The 23,106-nt window shown below is 34.2% G+C and overlaps 1 protein-coding gene across 1 annotated transcript in view; it reads right to left on the reverse strand.

Moving 5' to 3' along the window:
- DYNC2H1 (dynein cytoplasmic 2 heavy chain 1) overlaps positions 1-23,106 on the reverse strand; it is a 373,792-nt gene that overhangs the window by 347,702 nt on the left and 2,984 nt on the right. The window contains exons 2-12 of the mRNA XM_027095669.1: positions 18,762-18,932; positions 18,193-18,328; positions 10,955-11,073; positions 9,813-9,957; positions 8,824-9,056; positions 6,354-6,488; positions 6,135-6,248; positions 5,906-6,017; positions 5,445-5,569; positions 4,257-4,432; positions 1,733-1,928 (exon numbers count right to left, since the gene is read on the reverse strand). Of these exons, the coding sequence (XP_026951470.1) occupies positions 1,733-1,928; positions 4,257-4,432; positions 5,445-5,569; positions 5,906-6,017; positions 6,135-6,248; positions 6,354-6,488; positions 8,824-9,056; positions 9,813-9,957; positions 10,955-11,073; positions 18,193-18,328; positions 18,762-18,932 (1,662 nt within the window). The remainder of the gene's footprint in view (positions 1-1,732; positions 1,929-4,256; positions 4,433-5,444; positions 5,570-5,905; positions 6,018-6,134; positions 6,249-6,353; positions 6,489-8,823; positions 9,057-9,812; positions 9,958-10,954; positions 11,074-18,192; positions 18,329-18,761; positions 18,933-23,106) is intronic.

The following is a 23,106-nucleotide window of genomic DNA, read 5'->3' on the forward strand; positions in this document are numbered from 1 at the left end:
AAAGACCTAAATGTAAGGCCAGAAACTATCAAACTCTTAGAGGAAAACATAGGCAGAACACTCTATGACATAAATCACAGCAATATCCTTTTTGACCCATCTCCTAGAGAAATGGAAATAAAAACAAAAATAAACAAATGGGACCGAATGAAACTTCAAAGCTTTTGCAGAGCAAAGGAAACCATAAACAAGACCAAAAGACAACCCTCAGAATGGAGAAAATATTTGCAAATGAAGCAACTGACAAAGGATTAATCTCCAAAATTTACAAGCAGCTCATGTAGCTCAATAACAAAAAAACAAACAACCCAATTCAAAAATGGGCTGAAGACCTAAACAGACATTTCTCCAAAGAAGATATACAGACTGCCAACAAACATGAAAGAATGCTCAACATCATTCATCATTAGAGAAATGCAAATCAAAACTACAATGAGATATCATCTCACACCAGTCAGAATGGCCATCATCAAAAAATCTAGAAAGAATAAATGCTGGAGAGGGTGTGGAGAAAAGGGAACACTCTTGCACTGCTGGTGGGAATGTGTATTGGTACAGCCACTATGGAGAACAGTATGGAGGTTCCTTAAAAAACTACAAATAGAACTACCATATGACCCAGCAATCCCACTACTGGGCATATACCCTGAGAAAACCATAATTCAAAAAGAGTCATGTACCAAAATGTTCATTGTAGCTCTATTTACAATAGCCTGGAGGTGGAAACAACTTAAGTGTCCATCATCGGATGAATGGATAAAGAAGATGTGGCACATATATACAATGGAATATTACTCAGCCATAAAAAGAAACGAAATTGAGCTATTTGTAAAGAGGTGGATGGACCTAAAGTCTGTCATACAGAGCGAAGTAAGTCAGAAAGAGAAAGACAAATACCGTATGCTAACACATATATATGGAATTTTAGAAAAAAAAAATGTCATGAAGAATCTAGGGGTAAGACAGGAATAAAGACACAGACCTACTAGAGAATGGACTTGAGGATATGGGGAGGGGGAAGGGTAAGCTGTTACAAAGTGAGAGAGTGCATGGACATATATACACTACCAAACGTAAAATAGGTAGCTAGTGGGAAGCAGCTGCATAGCACAGGCAGATCATCTCTGTGCTTTGTGACCACCTAGAGGGGTGGGATAGGGAGGGTGGGAGGGAGGGAGACGCAAGAGGGAAGAGATATGGGAGCTATGTATACCTGATTCACTTTGTTGTAAAGCAGAAACTAACACACCATTGTAAAGCAATTATACTCTAATAAAGATGTAAAAAAAGAAAAATGGTTTTAAACAGGTAAATGATTTGATGGCAGTGTGCTTCAGGTAGACCAAGGAAATGAACACAAACAAAGACCAGTCCATCAGCTCAGTAATTTTCTAAGAATATGCCCCTAGAAGGCAGACAGAGGCCCTTAATTAGAAAGCCCTTTAAGATCTAGTAACATAAAAGAAGAATAAAAGAGAAAATAATATTCTATTTTTCTAAATGACTTTAGAATGAAAAGCAGTAACAGTAATCCCTCAAATCAATAAAAGTCCCATATAGGGGATTACAAAGTAAATTTTGTAATGCAGTCATTTAGCAAACCGTAACTTCACAAGACTTAATTGTGCTATTCTAGTAGCCTAACAAAATCAAAAGCAGAAAGCAAAGCCCTTAAAATACTCTAATGTAATGAACTCAGAATAGCCATGTTTTCAAAAATATCATTTCTTACTTGTTTCAGAATAATTGCTTGCTTGCAGAATTTCTGTGCAATGTTTGCAACTTGCTGTATTTTTGCAGGAATAACAAAGCCAAGTGCAGAAAGCTGACGAACTTCTCTCTGAAGAATCACCAACCGATCTGAATAATGCACTTTTAATGATCCATCATTAGGATCCAACTCCATAATGTGACTATTAGCCTCAATACTACAATACAAAATAAATAACTTTTTAAATTTCATGTTCTCACTCTTTTGACGAAAAACATAATTTTATACTTACAGAGAAGTTGTAAAAACTATTAACTGAAAGTAAAAATAAGATTTTAATTATAGTTTTCAAGTTATATTTTTTTCACACAGTATTTCACAATTCAGACCTTGATAGTAAACTACAATATCCAAAATATACCATCATATCGATATTTCAACCAAGCAGCTTTTGAAGTCAGAAAAATCAATCTCTTAACCTTCAGCTAAGACTCAAAATAGACATCAAATCCATCATAAAGAGAAAAGGCTTTTATTCATTTTCTAAAAGGTATCTTAGATTTTTAGTCAGCCTACTTGGTTCTTTAATACTCCCATTAAAGGATCAATAATAAATAACATCAAAATACTAGGAGTAGAGATATTCAAATGTTTCATTCGTCTACTCTTCCTTTCACTATGTAAAGACTGTCTTTTCTTTGTGTTTCTTCTAAAAGCCACAATATCAAATTTTACATTGGGGCACTCAAGTCTCCATGGACTGTGAAAATGCTGTGGGAAATTAAAAGCATTATGTTTTCATGACCCTTCTTTCAAGATCATGTATATTATATAATGCTTTCTTTCAAATCATTTTCACAATTAGGAGAACTTGCAGGTGTTAGAAAGTAAGTTACTGAAAAGCAAAGAACAAATCTATTCAGCCTACTTAATAATGCATAAAACAAAGCATAATAAAAAGCAGATACTTTAAAATGTCTTAAAATAATAATTTAGCCCAAACTGTCCTATAAGAACATAAAGCCTATCAGAAAATTGTAACAGTGACACTTTTTGCCTTTATTTGAAACCAATATTCACAATTAGTTTCTACATACCAGCATATCCTGAAATGTGTTCCAAAACACTCTTGATTCTATGCAACAATGATGGGTTTTACCCCAAAAAAAGTGAGAGTCAGAAGTTTCATCACCAAATGAGAAAAAAATAGGTTGAATAAAGTTAAACAGCTTTTTTGACTGCAGATCTCAGTCCTTTCGGTACTCTGTCTTACACAGTGGATCTCCACCAGAGCCGTAGTGATAAACGTGCCAATTCTCCAAAATTAATTGACTATAGAACTCTTTACTTTTTTGCGGGGGGGGGGGCGGGGGGGGCGGTGGATCATCTCTAGTATTTTAGGTTCAGGGTAGAAAGGGAAAGAGTTAAATGACATAAAGTTATAATCATTATGCCTTATCACCTTTGGTTCTTTCATTCTTCTTCCAAAACCAAAATGCAAGATAAAAGAAAAAAAATTATTCATTCAGTTTAGGAAGCTACCACTTTTGGCCTAATTATTCATTGCAGCAGTATAGGGAAAACAAACAGAATTTCATATTATGGCCAAAGTTACTTTTAAAAAGTAACAAGTTTCTAAAAACTAAAACATGGCAAGTTTCTAAAACTACAGACAATAATATAATGGGGAAAGTTGACCTGAACAAATAAACAATGGTTTTTCTAGGCCATTCATTTTAAATACCCATTGGAATAATTAGGTTAACCTATTAAATTACATTCAATATAGCTTAATAAATATTTATCAAATCCTTATTATGTTGGACAACATGAAGAAATATTCTTCATCTCAAGGAGCTTAAAAATAACAAAATTTTAGTTTACAATATGTACGGGGGGTATATAATATTAATGTAAAAAGGTAGGAAAACATATGTATACCAGTAACAAAAAAACATGGGAGCATGAAAGCCTAATTCCAAAATAAGAATCTGCAGTTCTGGGGAATAGATATGAGAAGCCAAAGGAAGGCAGTCAAAGTTTCCAACCTTAATGACTTAAAAGTTGATCATCAAAACCTAAACTGGCTTCCCTGGTGGCACAGTGGTTGAGAGTCCACCTGCCAATGCAGAAGCCACAACAGTGAGAGGCCTGCATACCGCAAAAACAAAAACCTAAACAAGGACTTCCCAGGTGGCGCAGTGGTTGAGAGTCCACCTGCCGATGCAGGGGACGTGGGTTCGTGCCCCGGTCCGGGAGGATCCCACATGCCGTGGGGCAGCTGGGCCCATGGGCCATGGCCGCTGAGCCTGCGCGTCCGGGGCCTGTGCTCCGCAATGGGAGAGGCCACAACGGTGAAAGGCCCGCGTACCTCAAAAAAAAAAAAAAAAAAAACCTAAACAAAAAAAAAAATTCTAAAAGCATCAGCAAGTTTGGAGAAAGGAGAGAGGAGTAGAGATGATTAATTACACCTTGTCATTTGGATTAATAACACAAGAAAAAAGATTCTTGTGTAGATTTCACTGTTTAGTATACTTATACTTACCACAAACCGGATTTGGAATCAGACAAGCCAGATTGAATATCCCTGGACCAATCATCAAATTGTTCTTGTTCATATAGTTTAAACTGGTCTAAGAGATCTTCAGCACTTCGATGGAAAGATCGAAATCCTGACAAGTCAGATAAAAGAGCCTCTGCAATCTTGATAGTATCATCTGCCTTAAAAAGCCAAATTACAAGAATATTTATTATTTAAATTCTAACAAAATTAGCATAAAATCAGCTCTCTTCTCTGTTCTGTGATTCAGAAATTATTTTCCCATTCATCTGTAAACAGTAAAATAGAAGATTTGCCAGTGAATTTAAGAATATCAACCCCTGCTTTACTTCTGAATTATACAACCTCAGAATAGCAAAACACAGAAGATAACACATACAAGGCATAATTTGAAGGGTACAATAAGGGAAATTCAGGTGAAACTCCAAGAATTCAGCAATACTCCTAAATATGTTATGCAATAATTTGAGCCCTTTATTAAATGCTGTGGTTAACAGCTCAAACAATAATTAGGCCAATTTGGATGCCAATTAAAGAGAAATGCCTTTCCTCCACAAGTATACGAAGAAGATTGTCGCAACTTGGAAAGCTGACTAACAAAGTTAGGCAGAATATTACAGAAAAAAATCAAAATATAAACTTGAATAAATAGAACTCTCAAACATGCTAGCCTTTATAACACTCTATATTTGCTTGCTCTTAATCATACATTAAAACCAATTAATATTTATTACATGAATCGAATGCAAGATAGTGTACCACATACTAATTAGTAAGCACATAAGATTCTTAGATCAACTTTGATAATATTAAAATAATAGTCCTTTAATTCTATAAATTGCTGCCACAACCTTAGGCAATACCATAATTACCTTTCACCATTCTGTTAACTTCCTTTCAACGTAGGATGATGTATTTACATAAACATACTTGCAGATAGACTTTGTACATACCAAAATTCTACAGATACACTTCAAAGAATTAAAAAATCCTTTGAAATTTATATATTTTTCACTTTTTCAGAGTTCTACATTTTCACATGAAAATTAGATGAAAATGCAAGGAAAACAGAGAATGTCTTCTTAATGTTTTCACTACAGTTCTAGAGTGTCTTCTACATTAATTTAGCACATTTTACAATTAGTATTCTTCAACATTTATTAAAACTAATACCTTCATTTCCAACTGACGAACCCAAACTATATTATTGACAACTTCTGAAAGGTTTTTGCCAGAAAGTGGTCCAGATGCATCACCAGGAATTCCACGGCATCGGTTTTCAAAATCTAATCGAAAGTCTATAAAATTTAAATCAAATAAATGATTACACACATTCAGCAAAGATTTCCTAAATGCCTTCCATGTACCAAACACTATGTCAAATATTGTGAATAGAAAAATAGTAACAGTTGGTCCTTTACCCTTAGGGACCTCACCACACATCAAGTGAGAGAAAGAAAATAACCAGTTAATTCAAGAAACCTGTCATTTATTACAGAAATAGTAAATTAACCTTCAACATACAGATGTCATAAAATATAATATCTTAAACCTAAGTGGTATAAAACAAAGGAAAAAGCAATCTACAAAAATATTTTTTCAAGCAAACACTATAATCTCTGATACACTTTTACCTTTAACTGAGTCCATAAGTCTCGCCAATAAAGTTTCTCTTTCTAGCATCAATTCTTTGCTTATGGTTGGACGCTTCACCAACTCTTTATATTTCAGAAATGCTTGAAGAAGCTAATATGAAACAAATAAGTATATGTTCATCCCAAGTGAATCGACTAGGTAAAAACATGAGTATCTCCTCAAATAGCTTAAGGGAAATATTAGAAGTTAAATATTTCAATATTTTACCTGCTGTGGACTATCCTGAATTTCTGAAATATAATTTTTTAATTTTCCTGCTATTTTTTGTTCCACAGGCGCAATAATTTTTTCATATTGAGACACTGCAGCTTTCCATAAAGGCTAAACAAATTAACAACATTGTTAGACTTTAATATTTTTAAAATCGGCCTTTAAAAAGAACAACACAAACAGGAAATTATATAGACAAACACATATATATTCAACCTCAGTATATGGATTATATTGCACAGGATTCAGGCCAGTAAAAGGTTCAAATACTCGAGCCAAGCATATGATTTTCTCATCACTGGCAGGTGAAAAATAGAGAAGTTTCTCACGAATTGTTCTAAGAGCCAAGACCTAAAACATAAAATATTAAAACAACAAATTTATTTAAATCAATACATCAGCACAAATAGTCTAAAATCTAAAGATATTGGGCAAGAATTTCTTTAACCTAGATTCTCTGAAATGAACAACAAATCTGAACTGTAATCTTGGTAATTACTACTCATCAATAATCAAAGTGATACTCAAAGACATACTGTATCATCACACTATTATCAATCAGTGTGCTCAAATCTAGTTAACATATATAAAATCTAAGTATTTTTAAACTATGTTTAAAGCTCATTTAGGTAAAGTTTTAGAGTTTCTCCTTACTATAGTAAAAATTTCTGATTTCCATTATTCTGCCTTAAATTGCACTTCTAATAATGAAACAATGTTAACAACTCCATTATGTATAATCTATTAACAGCTGGAAAACAATTTATTTCATTTTGTATTTAAAATTTCTACCAACCATCAAAAGGTAGTCAAAAAGGCTAAGTAAAAATGCTATAATCTTCCATTTGAGTTGAAAATATCAGAACAAACTTATGATTTATTTTTCTCTTGATAAAAACAAAAGTACCAATTTAACAATGCTGTCTACTGAGACAGCCTAAAAGCATTGATAATTAAATAACATTTACCACTTCCTCAACCAGATTGTTGTTGCTAAATACCATTTTCCACTGATAAGGACAAGGACCTTTGGAGAAATGACTAATTCCAGGTATGAAACAGAAAATGTAGATGGGCCAGTACATTTTGAGGGGCCAGAATGTAAGGAAGTTATCAAAGAAATACTGGATGCATGTCAAAAATGACACAGAGCCAGTGTAAAGGGGTACTCACTGTCCAACGATGGGACAATTTGAATATAGTAATAATAACTATGATAAAAACTACATTGGGTTGAAACTCATAAAATATAAAAAATCATAGGTTCATAATGATACTATTAAAAAAGCATTTCATTGATTGCCTATGGAACTTACTGATACTAACTTATTGTTCATTGTACTAAAATGATAAATAAAAACTAATTGTCTATACTACCATTCCTATACAAACTATGTTTCAGGGTCGCTAAAAAACTGATGAAGACAAGTTCTTCCAACATCACTTAATAAATGCAGAAAGAACAACAGAATTAGAAAATCATCATTTTCCAACTCCTCATGATAAATCATTCAGAAAAAGCTGATGAAGAACGTTATAACAGATGGATCAGGCTAATCATACATGAACCCACAGATCAAACTTAACTCATGAAAGTGGGAAAACCAGACATTACCTGCCTCCTCTAATGTATAAGAACTATATAGTACTGCCTGTGAAGCAACCTGGTTCAAGTAAACCAACATTTAGTAACTAAAAAAATTTCTGAGACAATCAGGAAACTTGAATATTGATTAGATACATAATGATATTAAGAAATTATTGTCATTTTGTTGGGGGTGATATTGGTATTATGATTGTGTTTTAAGGGTAAAAGTATAAGATTTCTTGGATTGGCTTTAAAAATACTCCAGCAAAAAAACGGAAAGCAGGGGAGACAAAGATGGAACAGGAACTGAACATTGTCAGTGGCTGCTGAAACTGAGTGATGGATACACTGACATCCACTATACTATGTTACTTTTGTGTATGTTTGAAATTTCTCATAATGAAAAGGTTTAAAAACACAACAACAGGAATTCCCTGTTGGTCCAGTGGTTTCACTGCCTGGGCCTAGGTTCAGTCCCTAGTCTGGGAACTAAGATACCCCAAACTGGGAAGAATAGCGAAAAAAAAAAAAAAAAAAAAAATACAACAACAAAAAATCCCCAAGAAAAATGGTTCCCTTAAGCCCAAAGGGAAAAAGTCACTCTGCAATCTTCACATATTCTCATTTTGCCTGCCCCTTCAAGCTAAACATCTAAGTTCTATACTGAAACTCATAACTTATATAAATTAAACAGCTGTTTCAAATATTTCCACTGAGTACTCCCTGAAAAGCTGTCTCCGCTTGTAAAAATTTCAATAGCCAAGAGAAAGTCTGAGGGCTTCCATACCTAGACAAGTGGGTTGACTGTCTTTTTACAATAAAGAAGAACAAAATAAAAGTTCACAACTTACAAACTGAATAGCCACAAACCAAAAAAAAAGAAAGGAAGTGGAAACCAGCACTTAGTACCCACTGGGCACCTGGTACTGTACCACACAACTTCATAAGTCATCTCATATGAACTTTACCTCTTATTCTCTCCCAAAAGTTTAAACAAGTTCTATCAGATGTGTAGGTCTTATTAATTATAAAACACATTCTCAAACAAGTGAGGACCTACTTCACACTTAAAACAAAGATCCAAATAATCAAATATACCTCTTCAAGGCGTTTGCCAAGTTTGTCAAGTGTTTCAGGAAAATATTTTTCACTTTTCCACAGATGAGGTACATAGCGCTGCCACACCTGACCTGTTAGATGACTACAGGCAATAACCCACTGTTCACAAATTGAAATCCCAGCTTTCATATTTTCCTTCACAAGATAATAAGGATCTTCCCATAGGTTCAAAGTTCCCAACTTTTTCTGAACAAATCTTCCAAAGGAGCCACCTAATAACACGTAAAACAAACTTTTTAATGAACATATCTTTTTACCAAATAATTATGAAACATATGCTTTTTACAAAATTAAAATAATACACAAATTAGCAAACCAAGGATCTATGAAATACCACATCCACATCTTTAGACGGGCACTGTTAATAACAAATATTTTTTAAAAACACACATACACACACATATTTGTATTTCTGCATCTTTCAATATATCACACATTTCTTTGAAGTACAGAAATATATACACATTTTTTTTAAAGGCTGCAGAGCCCACAGTATGGACATAGCATTACATAACCAATTCTCAATTGCTATTTGTTCCTAGTCTCATTTTACAAACAATGCTGTAATAAATATCCTTTTACATACACATTTATGTACTTGTCTAACATTTTCTTAGGATAACAATGAGAAAGGTATATTCTGGGTCAAAAAGTATACGTATTTTTAATGTCAACAGATAACCCAATGTATATTAAACTTTCCAGTTCATTACAAAGTAAAGTCTAAATTAATACATAGATAGGGACGAAAAATCTATGTTAATTTAGTTATATTATAGTCAAAGAATCTGACACTATGATTTAAATTAACCAACTATGTACAAATATCTACTTAAATAATCCTATATGATTTGCTCTAAGAGTTACTTTAAGCAACAATTACTGTATTCAGGAACATTTTAGGAAAAAACAGAAAACAAAATAAGTCAGGCTTCCAAAATTGCAAAAGTTTATTTCTTTACTAGTACCTATAATATCTAAGAGATGTAACATTCGTGACTCAGGATAATGATCATGTTCTGTCTGTCTCCACACATCATCTACAACATCCCGAGTTGTCTCCACCAAGTCAACCACTTCCAGTAAGGACAGACCATCCAAGTTATAAAACTCCTAAAACCAAAATGCATTCATTTTTAAACATAATCATATTTGTACCTTGGGCAATATAGTCAAAATGTTCTCAGACTTTTTCAAACGCTACATCTCTAATATCTGCCATATTATTTTCTCCTCTTCTTCTATCATATGATATATTACTTCTTTAAGCAAATACCCTGTAAGTTCCTTCACAAACATAAATTTCATGAAAGCCAGAAGGAAAAATAAGAATTACATAAACTCTATAAATTTATTTTTACCCTTGGCCTAATTTCTTTTAAATTTGGGACATTTCTTTTATTTACCTAATAGAAATGGCCTTAACACCATATGTACACTACCCATTTCACCTCACATATCTTTATTGATTCATTTCCTGGGTTGCACAATGTTACCAATAATACAAACATAGTACATGGTATATCACTGCTAGGAAAAAAGTTTTAAACCATTTCAAACACTTCCTTCAAATGATATTAATGAAATAGAAATAATATTGGGAATGAATAAAAAATTACTAAATATTTATTTTGAAAAGAATAGATTTTGTAAAAAACACTCAAAATGGTCACTTATTTAAACTCTCCATAGATACACCAAGGAATAATCAATCTAATAAGTATCAAACTAAGACTTTTTATATTTCAGATTCCTCCAAAATGCTAATTTGAATAAAGTAAACAATTTTTCCAAAGGACATATTACCTCCACAGGATAAACCTCTGTTAGTAGTAGGTTTCTGTTTTTTTCCTATCTACCTGCAGGAAAGTAATTATGTTTTTGAGAAAAATATTTTCTAGAGATTAGAATTTAACTTTTTTAAAAGTTTGGACTTCTAAGTTGCACTCAGTTTAAATACATATCTTAAGTAAACCCTGCTACATCTGAAGAATATATTCTGTCCAGAACCATCAAGTAATGATTTTAAAACAGAGATAAATCTAATAAAAATTGAATGCTAAGGTACTTCTATCAAAACCTGATATATAACTATGTATGAATCACGTACTCTTGCAACTGTTTCAAATAATTCTTTAAAATAACTGGCTCTTTCTTTACTAATCTGTTTACTTCCACGATGAGCTTGTTCTATCCAAAACTGGAACTCATCACTTGGTGTAAGAATACCTGAAAAGTGAGAAGGAAAAATTAGAAATATCAACTGTTATCATGCTGATCATTTTGAAATGTAAAGAAATATTGAAACACTATATTGTGCACCAGGAACTAACATAGTTTTGTAAGTCAATTACACTTCAAAATCTCACAAACAAATAAACTCATAGAAAAAGAGATCAGATTGCTGGTTAACAGAGGTGGGGGTGGGGAGAGGGGGAATTGGATGAAGGTGCTCAAAAGGAACAAACTACTAGTTATAAGATAAATGAGTACCAAAGATATAATGTACAACATGATAAATATAATTAATACTGCTTTATGTTATATATGAAAGTTCTTAAGAGAATAAATGCTGAGATTTCTCCTCATAAAGAAAAAATTTTTGTTTCTATTTCTTTAATTTTGTATCTATATGACATAATAGATGTTCACTAAACTTACTGTGAATATCATTTCATGATGTATATGAGTCAAATCATTATACTGTACACTTTAACTTTAAACTTACACAGGGCTGTATGTCAATTATCTCAATAAAACTAGAAGAAGAAAGAAAGAAAGGAAGGAAGGAAGGAAGAAAAAAAAAGAACAGAATCATTTGAAAATGAAAAGCCAGCAAGTCACTGGTTTCATTTGCTGATTTTGCACATTTCTGTATTCTTAAGGATGCACAGAAAATAATTTTTACAATTTCTATGAACAAAAACAAACTACAAAAACAACCCCAAAACAATTAACAAAATGGCAATCAGTACACACTTATCAATAATTACTTTAAATTGGCTGAATGGATACAAAAACAAAACCCATATATATGTTGCCTGCTAGAGACCTGCTTCAGATCTAAAGCCACACTCAGATTGAAAGGGGATGGGAAAACCTATTCCATGCAAATGGCAATCAAAAAGCAACACTTACATCAGATAAAAAAAGACTTTAAAGACTATCACACATGATGTTGTGGTACAAACTTTCTGTATGGCTTTTCTTATAGTCCAATTAATTACTAAAAAGCGTCCCTACAAGGACAAATAAAAACACTGCAAAAGGAATACTTGATGTCTTTTAACTTTTTTGGGTTTTTTTGCGGTACGCGGCCTCTCACTGTTGTGGCCTCTACCGTTGCAAAGCACAGGCTCTGGACACGCAGGCTCAGTGGCCATGGCTCACAGGCCCAGCCGCTCTGCAGCATGTGGGATCCTCCCAGACCAGGGCACAAAGCCATGTCTCCTGCATTGGCAGGCGGACTCTCAACCACTGCACCACCAGGGAAGCCCCCTTTTAACTTTTTATTTTAAAAAAATATTAAAACACTGATTTTAACTCTTATTTATGTGGAAAATTATCTCTATAAGAAAATCTGAGTTGGAATAAAGTAAATTTGCCTAATTACAGTCAAAAAAAAAAAAAGACTTTCACAAATGATAAAGAAGGATATTACATACTGATCAAGGGATCAATCTAAGAAGATATAACACAATGTAAGTATATATCCACCAAACATAGGAGCACCTAATACATAAAGCAAATATTAATAGACATAAAGGGAGAAACTGACAGTAATAAGTTCATAGTAGGGAACTTTAACATCCCACTTACATCAATGGACAGATCATCCAGACAGAAAATCAATAAGGAAACAATGGCCTTAAACAACACATTAGATGAAATAAACTTAATATATATATATAGAACATTCCATCCACAAGCAGCAGAATATACATTTATTTCAAATGCAGAATATACATTTATTTCAAATGCACATCTCCAGGACAGATCACATGCTAGGCCACAAAAATAAGATGCAGCAAATTTAAAGAAAAGTGAAATCATATCAAGCATCTTTTCTGACCACAATGCTCTAAGACTGGAAATCAACTAGAAGGAAAAAATTGCAAAAAACACACAAATATGTAGAGACTAAATAACATGCTACAATCAATGGATCACAGAGGAAAAATCAAAAAATACCTGAAGAAAAATGAAAATAAAAACACAACAATCTAAAATCTACATGATGCAGCAAAAGCAGTTCTAAGAGGCAAGTTTATAGCAATACAAGCCTACTTCATGAAATAAGAAAAATCTCAAATAAACAACTTAAACTTACACCTAAAGGAACTAGAAAAAAGAAGAACAAGCAAAACCAAAAGTTAGCAGAAAGCAATAAATCATAAAGATCAGAGCAGAAATAAATGAAACAGAGACTAAAAAAAAAGAAAAAATAGAAAAGATCAATGAAACTAAGAGCTGGTTCTTTAAAAAATTAAACGTCACTGACAAACTTTGCCACACTCATCAAGAAAATAAGAGAGAGGGCCCAAATCAATAAAAAGAAGTTACAGCTGACACCACAGATATAGAAAGGATCATAAGATATTATTAAGAAAAATTATACACCGATAAAATGAACAACCTATAAGAAAAGGACAAAATCCCTAGAAATGTACAGTTTCCCAAGACTGAACAAGGAAGAAATAGAAAATATGAGTAGACCAATTACCAGTAATGAAATTGAATCATTTCATTACTAGTAATTGTAAAAAATAACTCCAAAAAACAGAAGTCCAGAACTAGATGGCTTCGGATCACATGGTTTGGTGAATTCTACCAAATATGTAGAGAAGGGTTAACACCTATTATACTCAAATTATTCCCAAAAACTGCAGAGGAAGATATGCTTCCATACTCATTTTCCAAAGCCAGCATCTCCCTAAAATCAGAACCAGACAAAGATATCACACACACACACAAAAAAAGAAAATTACAGGCCAATATCACTGATGAATATAGATGCAAAATTCCTCAACAAAATATTAGCAAACCAAATTCAACAATACATTAAAAGGTTCATATACCACAATCAAGTGGGTTTTATCACAGGGATGCAAGGATGATTCAAATCCAAAAATCAATCAATGTGATATACCACATTAACAAACTGAATAAAAATCATATGACCATCTCAATAGATACAGAAAAAATTTGATAAAAGTCAGCATCCATTTATGATTAAAAACTCTCAACAACAAAGTGGATATAGAGGGAACATACATCAACATAATAACATATATGATAAGCCCACAGCTAACATCATACTCAATGGTGAAAAGCTGAAAGCAGCTCCTCTAACATCAGGAACAAGACAAGGATGGCCACTCTCACCACTTTTATTCAACACAGTATTAGAGGTCCTAGCCACAGCAATCAGATAAGAAAAAAAATAAAAGGAATCCAAATTGGAAAGGAAGAAGCAAAACTGTCACTGTTTGCAGGTGACATGATACTATACATAGAAAATCCTCAAGATGCCACAAAAAAAGTACTAGAGCTCATCAATGAATTTGGTAAAATTTCAGGATACAAAATTAATACACAGAAATCTGTTGTATTTCTATACACTAACAACAAACTATCAGAAAGAGAAATTAAAAAAACAATCCCATTTATAATCACATCGAAAAGAATAAAATACCTAAGAATACAACTACCTGACGAGGTAAAAAGACTGTATGCAGAAAAGTATAACATTGATGGAAAAATTGAAGACAACACAAACAAATGGAAAGATATACCACGTTCATGGATTGGAAGAATTAATAATGTTATAATGAGCATACTATCCAAGGCAATCCATAGATTCAATGCAATCCCTAACAAAATACCAATGGCATTTTTCACAGAATTAGGAAAAATGATCCTAAAGTTTGTCTGGAAACATAAAAAAAAAACCCAAATAACCAAAACAATCTTGAGAAAGAACACAGCTGGAGTTATCATGCTCCCTGATTTCAAACTATACTGCAAAGCTACAGTCATCAAAACAGTATGGTACTAGCACAAATACAGATACATATATCAATGGAAAGAACAGTGACCCCAGAAATGAACTCACACCTATGGCAATTAATTTATGACAAAGGAAGCAAGAATATACAAAGGGGAAAAGACAGCCTCTTCAGTAAATGGTGTTGGAAAAGCTGGACCTACATGCAAAAGAATTAAACTGGACTTTTCTCTCCCATCATACACAAAATTAAGTTCAAAATGGATTAAAGACTTAAATGTAAGACCTGAAACCATAACTTCTAGAAGAAAACATAGGGAGTACGCTCTATGACACTGGTCTTAGTAATATTTTTTTGGATCTGGCTTCTCAGGCAAGGGAAACAAAAGTAAAAATAAACAGATGGGACTACATAAAATTAAAAAGCTTTTGCACAGCTATGGAAACTATCAACAAAATGAAAAGGCCACCTACTGAATGGGAGAAGATATTTGCAAACAATATATCAGATAAGGGGTTAATATCTATAATATATAAAGAATTCATACAACTCTGTATCAAAAAAAAACAACCCAATTAAAAAATAGGCAGAGGATCTGAATAAACATTTCTCCAAAGGACACATACAGATGGTCAACAGGCACATGAAAAATGCTCAACATCACTAATCATCAGCAAAATACAAATCAACCACAATGAGATACCACCTCACACTGTCAATGACTGTTATCAAAAAGGCAACAAATAACAAGTGTTGGTGAGGATGTGCAACCGTCATGCACTGTTGGTGGGAAGGTAAAGTAAAGCAGCCACTATGGAAAACAGTAGGCAGATTACTCAAAAAATTAAAAATAGAACTACCATATGATCCAGCAATTACATTTCTGGGCATTTATCTTAAAAAAACAAAAACACTAATTAAAAAAGATATATGCTCTTCTATGTTCATAGCAGCATTATTTACAGTAGCCAAGATATGGAAGAAACCTAAGTGCCCATCAACAGATGAATAGATAAAGAAGATGTGGGGTGTATATATATATATACATATGTGTATGTGTGTGTGTGTGTGTGTGTGTGTGTGTGTGTGTGGTGTGTACATATATATATATATATATATATATATATATATAAAATGGAATATTACTCAGCCATAAAAAAGAATGAAATCTTGCCATTTGTGACAACATGGATGGACCTAGATGACATTATGCTAAGTTAAATAAGTCAGGCTGAGAAAGACAAATGCTGTATAATCTCACTTATATGTGGAATCTAAGAAACAAAACAAATGAACAAATAAAACAAAAGCAGAGTTATAGAGATTTGGCACCACCAGGAGCCAAACCCAGCTTGTGGTTGGAGTGAGGCACAAGCTGTAGGGCCACCATGTGCTCACCAGTGCCCAGCCACCATGCCCAGCTTCCACTACAAGTTCCTGAAGAAGTCCAAGCAACAGCTGCTGTGCCCACTGTGCAGGAGAAATATTTGAAAAAAAAAAAAAAAGCAGAATTACAGATATAGAGAACCCCCCTTACCAGAGGGAAGGGGGGTGGGGGAGGAAAGAAATGGGTGAGGGAGATTAAGATTTATTTTGTAACTGCCAGTTACAAAATAAAGGAGTCACTGGTATCAAATGTATACTGTGGGGAATACAGTCAAGAACTATGCAATATCTTTCTATGGTGACACACTGTAACTAGACTCATCATGGTGATCATTTTGAAATGTACAGAAATACCAAATCACTATGTTGTGTAACAGGAACTAACATACTGTTGTAGGTCAATTATACGTCAAAAACAAACAAACAAACAAACAAAAATAAATCAGACTTGTAGTTACCAGAGGTGGGGGATGGGAGGAAGGGGAATTGTATGAGGTGGTCAAAAGGTACAACTTCCAAAAGATAAATAAGTAGTAGGGATGTAATATACAACATGATAAATATAATTAGCACTGCTGTATGTTATATATGAAAGTTAAGAGAGTAAATCCTAAGTGTTCTCATCACAAGAAAAGAAGACTTTTTTTCTATTCCTTTAATTTTGTATCCATATGAGGTGATGGATGTTCACTAAACTTATTGTGATAATCATTGCTTGATGTATTTAACTCAAATCTCTATGCTACACACCTTAAACTTATACAGAGCTGTATGTCAATTATATCTCAGTAAAACTGGAAGAAAAAATAAGCAAGTTAAAATAGTTTTATTTTTCCCAATGAAATACGCAACCTCTAGCTGCTTAATCCCATGCTGGAAGTAAATTCACTATTCTTTCTGGTTGTATGAGATTCAAAAAACATCTATTTTACTATTCAAAGTATAAAACTACAACTAATATTTTAAACTAATGATTTGTGTATGTCAGGCATTTCATCTTAATTGTTCTTATGAAATAATTTATCTATAGCCACAAAATTACAATTAGCTTCAGGAAAAAAATACATTTTAAAATAAAAGTCATTGGCTTATTATCTTCACAAATATACAATTAGCATCAATCCTCATTATTCACAGATTCTGGATTTATGAAGTCACCTACTTGTTAACATTTATATGTATCCAAAGTCAATACAATACTCTCAATGTTTTTGTGGTCATTTGCAGACATGCACAGAGCTGTGAAAAATGTGAGTTGCCCAACGCATATGTTCCCAGCTAAGGATGAACAAAGCAACACTGCTTTCTTATTTTCTATCACCTACTGTAAACAAATGTCTTTTCTGTAGTCTATGTAATGCCATGTTTTTCACATTTTTGTGCTTTTGTTGGTGATTTTGCTGTTTAAAATGGCCCCCAAGCATGGTTGTGAAGTGCTGTCTAGTGTTCCTAGCACAAGAACACTGTGAAGTCCCTTACAGAGAAAATACTTGTGTTAGATGAGCTTCATTCAGGCAAGAGTTGCAGTGCTGTTGCCCTTAAGCTCAATGACAATTCATCAACAATATGTATTAAATAACGTGTCCAAACCAAATGCACCTAAAACAAGGTTATGTGTTGAGCAGTTGGTGAAAATCTCATGACCAGAGGCTCACGGGACCCTAGGAGCAATGCTTCAGTATTCGCTAACTGAGTGTTCACAGTGACTTTATAGAACAGAACTACTGCAAATAATGAGAATCAACTATACTTTCTATTTCCATGAACTGCACATTATTAAAGATCACATCTTCCTCTTCTCCAAATCCATATGTAAATCTACTTATTTAAAAGCAGTTCAAGCTCAGAGAAGATCCAAAGTGTGGGAAGAAATCTTTGAAGAAGTATATTAATTTACTAATGTATTAATAAGGCAATTGTTTTGATTTTCTTTGACAAAACTATGGGTAAATACCTCGTGTGTCATCTTCCTTAAATTTCAGTTTTGATAAGTTAGTATCTGATCTTCGTAGAACTATACCCAAGCCTGCTTCTAGTTCACTCAAAAGATTCTGAAGTTTGGGATCAAGGTTTCTGCTCCATTCCTGATCCTAAATAAAAACAGACAAGAGCATACAATGTTCAAAATCTTGCCAATCAAACTGGTTTCCTAAAACACTTTCAAAAGAACTAAGTCCAAATATATCTGTTTCACTCAAAGCCTGACACTACCTCCATCTCATAAGGGAGGGAAAAAAGTCCTTTCAACAGTTAAAACTTTATAAAGATCATTTACTACAGCAATTTAAGAGCTGATGTAGATTGCATTTTATATCTTTCTCCAATTTCTCTATTTGCCAATAAAGGCTACATTAAAATTTTTTTAATTACAAAGAAAAAATATTTTAACTTAAAAACTAAAATACTAATGATATTACCAGTAAATAAAATAATAAATATTTACTTTTGTGTGTATGAAAGCATTTACCCAAATACTTAGGCTAAAAACAACCACCACCATACAAGCTACTTTAATTTACTCACCTTTAACAACATTGGCGCAAATACTTGCCGTACTGCTTGGTAAAGGGAATTTATAGGTGATTCTAACATAGATGAAACAAGAATGTTTTTATGTAGATTCTGATCAGTAATTACTTCAGGTCGCAGCTTGAAAAACACCAGCACTTTATCTTTTGTGTCGGCAAAATCAATCTAAAGTGATAAACAAATGATTTTTAATGTTATTTTCATAAAGTTAATACTTGAAAATTTATATATTTCCCTAAAATGTTATATTACTGTAATTTTACCCCTTGGAAAAACTATACTTTAGAAATAATTATAGTATATTACAACCAATTCTTAAAAAAACCTGGGTTTTAAAAATGTATCCCCGCTTATATGTGATTGTATCATAAAGCTACTTTGATAAATGGTTTATAAACAAAAAGCACTATATGAATATAGTTAACATACACTCCAGACAGATTCAGTAATACTACAGATCAAAGCTGTGTGCCCCAGGTACACACTGGTGAGTAGTATACTTCTTCACTCCAGAAACTCTATAACAAGGATGCTAATTACCCTCTTACATGAAACTAAGTTCAATATAAACTCAGAACTACCAAAACAAACTTAGGTTGTCCATCTCCTAAAATCATCTTTATGTGAACAAACATTTTTTCCTTAAAGTATTTGAGATCAAACTTTTTACTAAATTGTCATATAACGAGATTATCACCTCACACTGGTCAGAATGGTTATCATCAAAAAATCTACAAACAGGGCTTCCCTGGTGGCGCAGTGGTTGAGAGTCCACCTGCCGATGCAGGGGACACGGGCTTGTGCCCTGGTCTGGGAAGATCCCACATGCCGCGGAGCAGCTAGACTGGTGAGCCATGGCCGCTGAGCCTGCGTGTCCGGAGCCTGTGCTCCGCAACGAGAGAGGCCACAACAGTGAGAGGCCCGTGTACCGCAAAAAAAAAAAAAAATCTACAAACAATAAATGCTAGAGAGGGTGTGGAGAAAAGAGAACCCTCTGGCACTGTTGGTGGGAATGTAAATTGATACAGCCACTAAGGAGAACAGTATGGAGGTTCCTTAAAAAACTAAAAATAGAACTACCATGTGACCCAGCAATCTCACTACTGGGCATATACCCTGAGAAAACCATAATTCAAAAGGACACATGTACCCCAATGTTCACTGCAGCACTATTTACAATAGCCAGGACAAGGAAACAACCTAAATGTCCAACGACAGATGAATGGATAAAGAAGATGTGGTACATATATACAATGGAATATTACTCAGCCATAAAAAGAAACGAAATTGGATCATTTGTAGAGATGTGGATGGACCTAGAGTCTGTCATACAGAGTGAAGTAAGCCAGAAAGAGAAAAACAAATATCGTATATTAACACATATATGTGGAATCTAAAAAAATGGTACAGACGAACCTATTTGCAGGGCAGGAAAAGAGACGTAGACTTAGAGAACAGACATGTGGACACGGGGTGGAGGGGGAGGGTGGGACAAACTGGGAGATTAGGGTTGACATATACACTACCATGTGTAAAATAGCTAGTGGGAACATGCTATAAAGCACAGGAAGCTCAGATCGGTGCTCTTCGACACCTAGATGGGTGGGATAGAGGGGGTGCGATGGTGGAAGGGAGGTCCAAGAGGGAGGGGATATAGGTATACATATAGCTGATTCACTTCCTTGCACAGCAGAAACTAACACAACATTGTAAAGCAACTATACTCCAATAAAAAAAAAAGGGTGAGTGAGCTTTTGTGCTACTTTTCTTTTATCCTAATCATTGTATTTTTTTAGCCACTAGGAAGGAATTGGCATTTACTCAGTATTGCTGCTTTTCTCAAACTCTCATTTTCACGCATTAGAATTCTATTGCTAGCATGATCATTTTATTCCAATTACAAGCGAGAATAACAAGCTGCAGATAAGTAGATTTGAAACATTCATTCCTTAGTAATTAAATAGACCATACCCTTAAATTTCCCTCCTCCCACCTATCTGAAGAAAGAATATTCAGAAAATACTTTTTTGTGTGTGTGTGTGCGGTACATGGGCCTCTCACTGTTGTGGCCTCTCCCGTTGCGGAGCACAGGCTCCGGACGCGCAGGCTCAACGGCCATGGCTCACGGGCCCAGCCGCTCCGCAGCATATGGGATCTTCCCGGACTAGGGCACGAACCCATGTCCCCTGCATCAGCAGGCGGACTCTCAACCACTGCGCCACCAGGGAAGCCCCAGAAAATACATCTTTTAACATCATACTTTGAAAACAGTATCTATAGTCACTGTCCAAGCCATCCTGGGGCATCCATCAGGACAATGAGCTTTGCCCTAGCCAAAGTCAGAGTTAAAGCAAAGGATAAGTTGGCTACAGCTGCTCATCATTCCCTGAGTAAAGAAAAACTGAGAATGAGCACTCCTAGCCACATCTTCTCCAAGTTTCCCTATCATTGGCAACTGCTATTTCCTCTTAACTGACTATAATTTGATAATTATTAAGGTGTAAAGTTGGTTCTTTTTTGAGGTTGCAAAATACCTCTATCACCTACTGGGATCGATCAGGGATCAGCATACCACAACTTTCTGCCTGTTTTGTACAGGCCACAAGCTAAAAATTATTTCCACACTTTCTGAAAAACCGAAAGAATAATAATATTTCATGATATGAAATTCAAGTATCAGTGTCCATAAATAAAGTGGAATGCAGCCACACTCATTCATTCACATATTGTCATGGCTGCTTTCTCATGGCAATGGCAGAGCTGGAGTTGTGACAGAGACCTTATGACCTGCAAAGCCCAAAATATTTATTATCTGGCCCATTATAGAAAAAATTTGCCAACCTCTATACTACAGCATAAAACAGATCATACCTCTCTCTTGCTTAAGATTACCAACGACTTCCTATTTCAACCTAAATGGTGTACAAGGTCCTAAATGATCAGCCCATACTGTAACTTTCACATTCTTTGGTTATTCATTAAACTTCAGCAATGACTCTGGATTTTTTTTTTCCAGCTCCTTAAAACCAAGATAAGACCCAGCTCAAGGCCTTGGTACTTATCATTTCTTTTCCTTAGAAAACTCTTCCTCTAAATCTGCCTACAAGTCATCATTTAAATCTCACTTCTAAAGTCACTAATTCAGACAGGTATTCTCTCCCTCTTTATTTTAATGCACTTCCCCTCCCCATGCCCATCACTACTTTAACATTACTCTATTTTTATTAACAGCACTTATCAATACCCAAAATTATGTTACATTATATACCTGTGTGCATGTGTTTAGCCCATTTTTGTCCATTTGAATGTTACTCCTTGGAGATAAAGCCTGACATGTTCATAACTTTATCCCCAGCACCCAGGACAATGCCAGACCCATAGTAGGTACTCAGTAATTGTTAATTTCTTCAATCATGCTGATTCTTAGATATCTAAAGTACAACTTAAGATATAACAAAACATTTTCAAATATGACTAAAAAACTGTAGTGTGATGTATGACTAAAGATAAAATATACTGTTGGACTCTACTAGCTTAACTAAAAGTTATAGTTTCCATTTTCTTTTTTTGTTTATTTTGGTTTGGTTTGGTTTGGTTTTTGGCCACACGGCTTGTGGGATCTTAATTTCCCATTACACTCTATCTAAACTTTCGGTGGCATTTACAACTGTGTGCCCTGATTTTATAACTTGTTGAGTATATGTCAATCTAGGCCACTGCAGTGAGGCTCTAGAAGACAGACACAGGGGGTCATGTTCTGAATTATATTAACCTATTAGAGAAGTGGAGTAGTTAATGCTTAGGGTGTAACCTTTGTGCCTTACTTTCCTCAGCCACAAAATGGAAATCAAAAGTTTCTATCTTATAGTGTTGTTGTGACTATTAAATAAGCCAAAACACACAAAGTACTTAGAACAGCACCTGACAGAGAGTAAAGGGAAAATAAACGTTAGCTATGATTATCTATGCTTTTTACATCTTTGTAAACTCACCAAACCTAGCAAAGTGCCTTGCATATATTGAGTTCAAAATACATCGATTGAATAGAATTGAGTGAAATCCAAGACCAACAATTCATAATAGGGTGAATGATACAATCATCCTACAAAAAACGCATTCAGTGCTTGCTGTGCATCAAATACTCTGTTAGACCTAGGGACACCCGTGAACACAAGAGGAAAAGGTTTAATATATGACTATTACTTGTTAATTTTCCTCCATTTACTGAGCAGGGCCTCAGTGTTAGGCAGGGGTAATGTGTGAGGCAATTTTTTTTCTATGTATTATTCTGAGTGTGTGTGTGTGTGTGTGTGTGTGTGTGTGTGTGTGTGTGTGTGTG

This window comes from Aethalodelphis obliquidens, unplaced genomic scaffold (assembly GCF_003676395.1).
Source record: "Aethalodelphis obliquidens isolate GAN/ISIS:26980383/991018 unplaced genomic scaffold, ASM367639v1 scaffold93, whole genome shotgun sequence".
In the NCBI taxonomy this organism is placed as follows: Eukaryota; Metazoa; Chordata; class Mammalia; order Artiodactyla; family Delphinidae; genus Aethalodelphis; species Aethalodelphis obliquidens.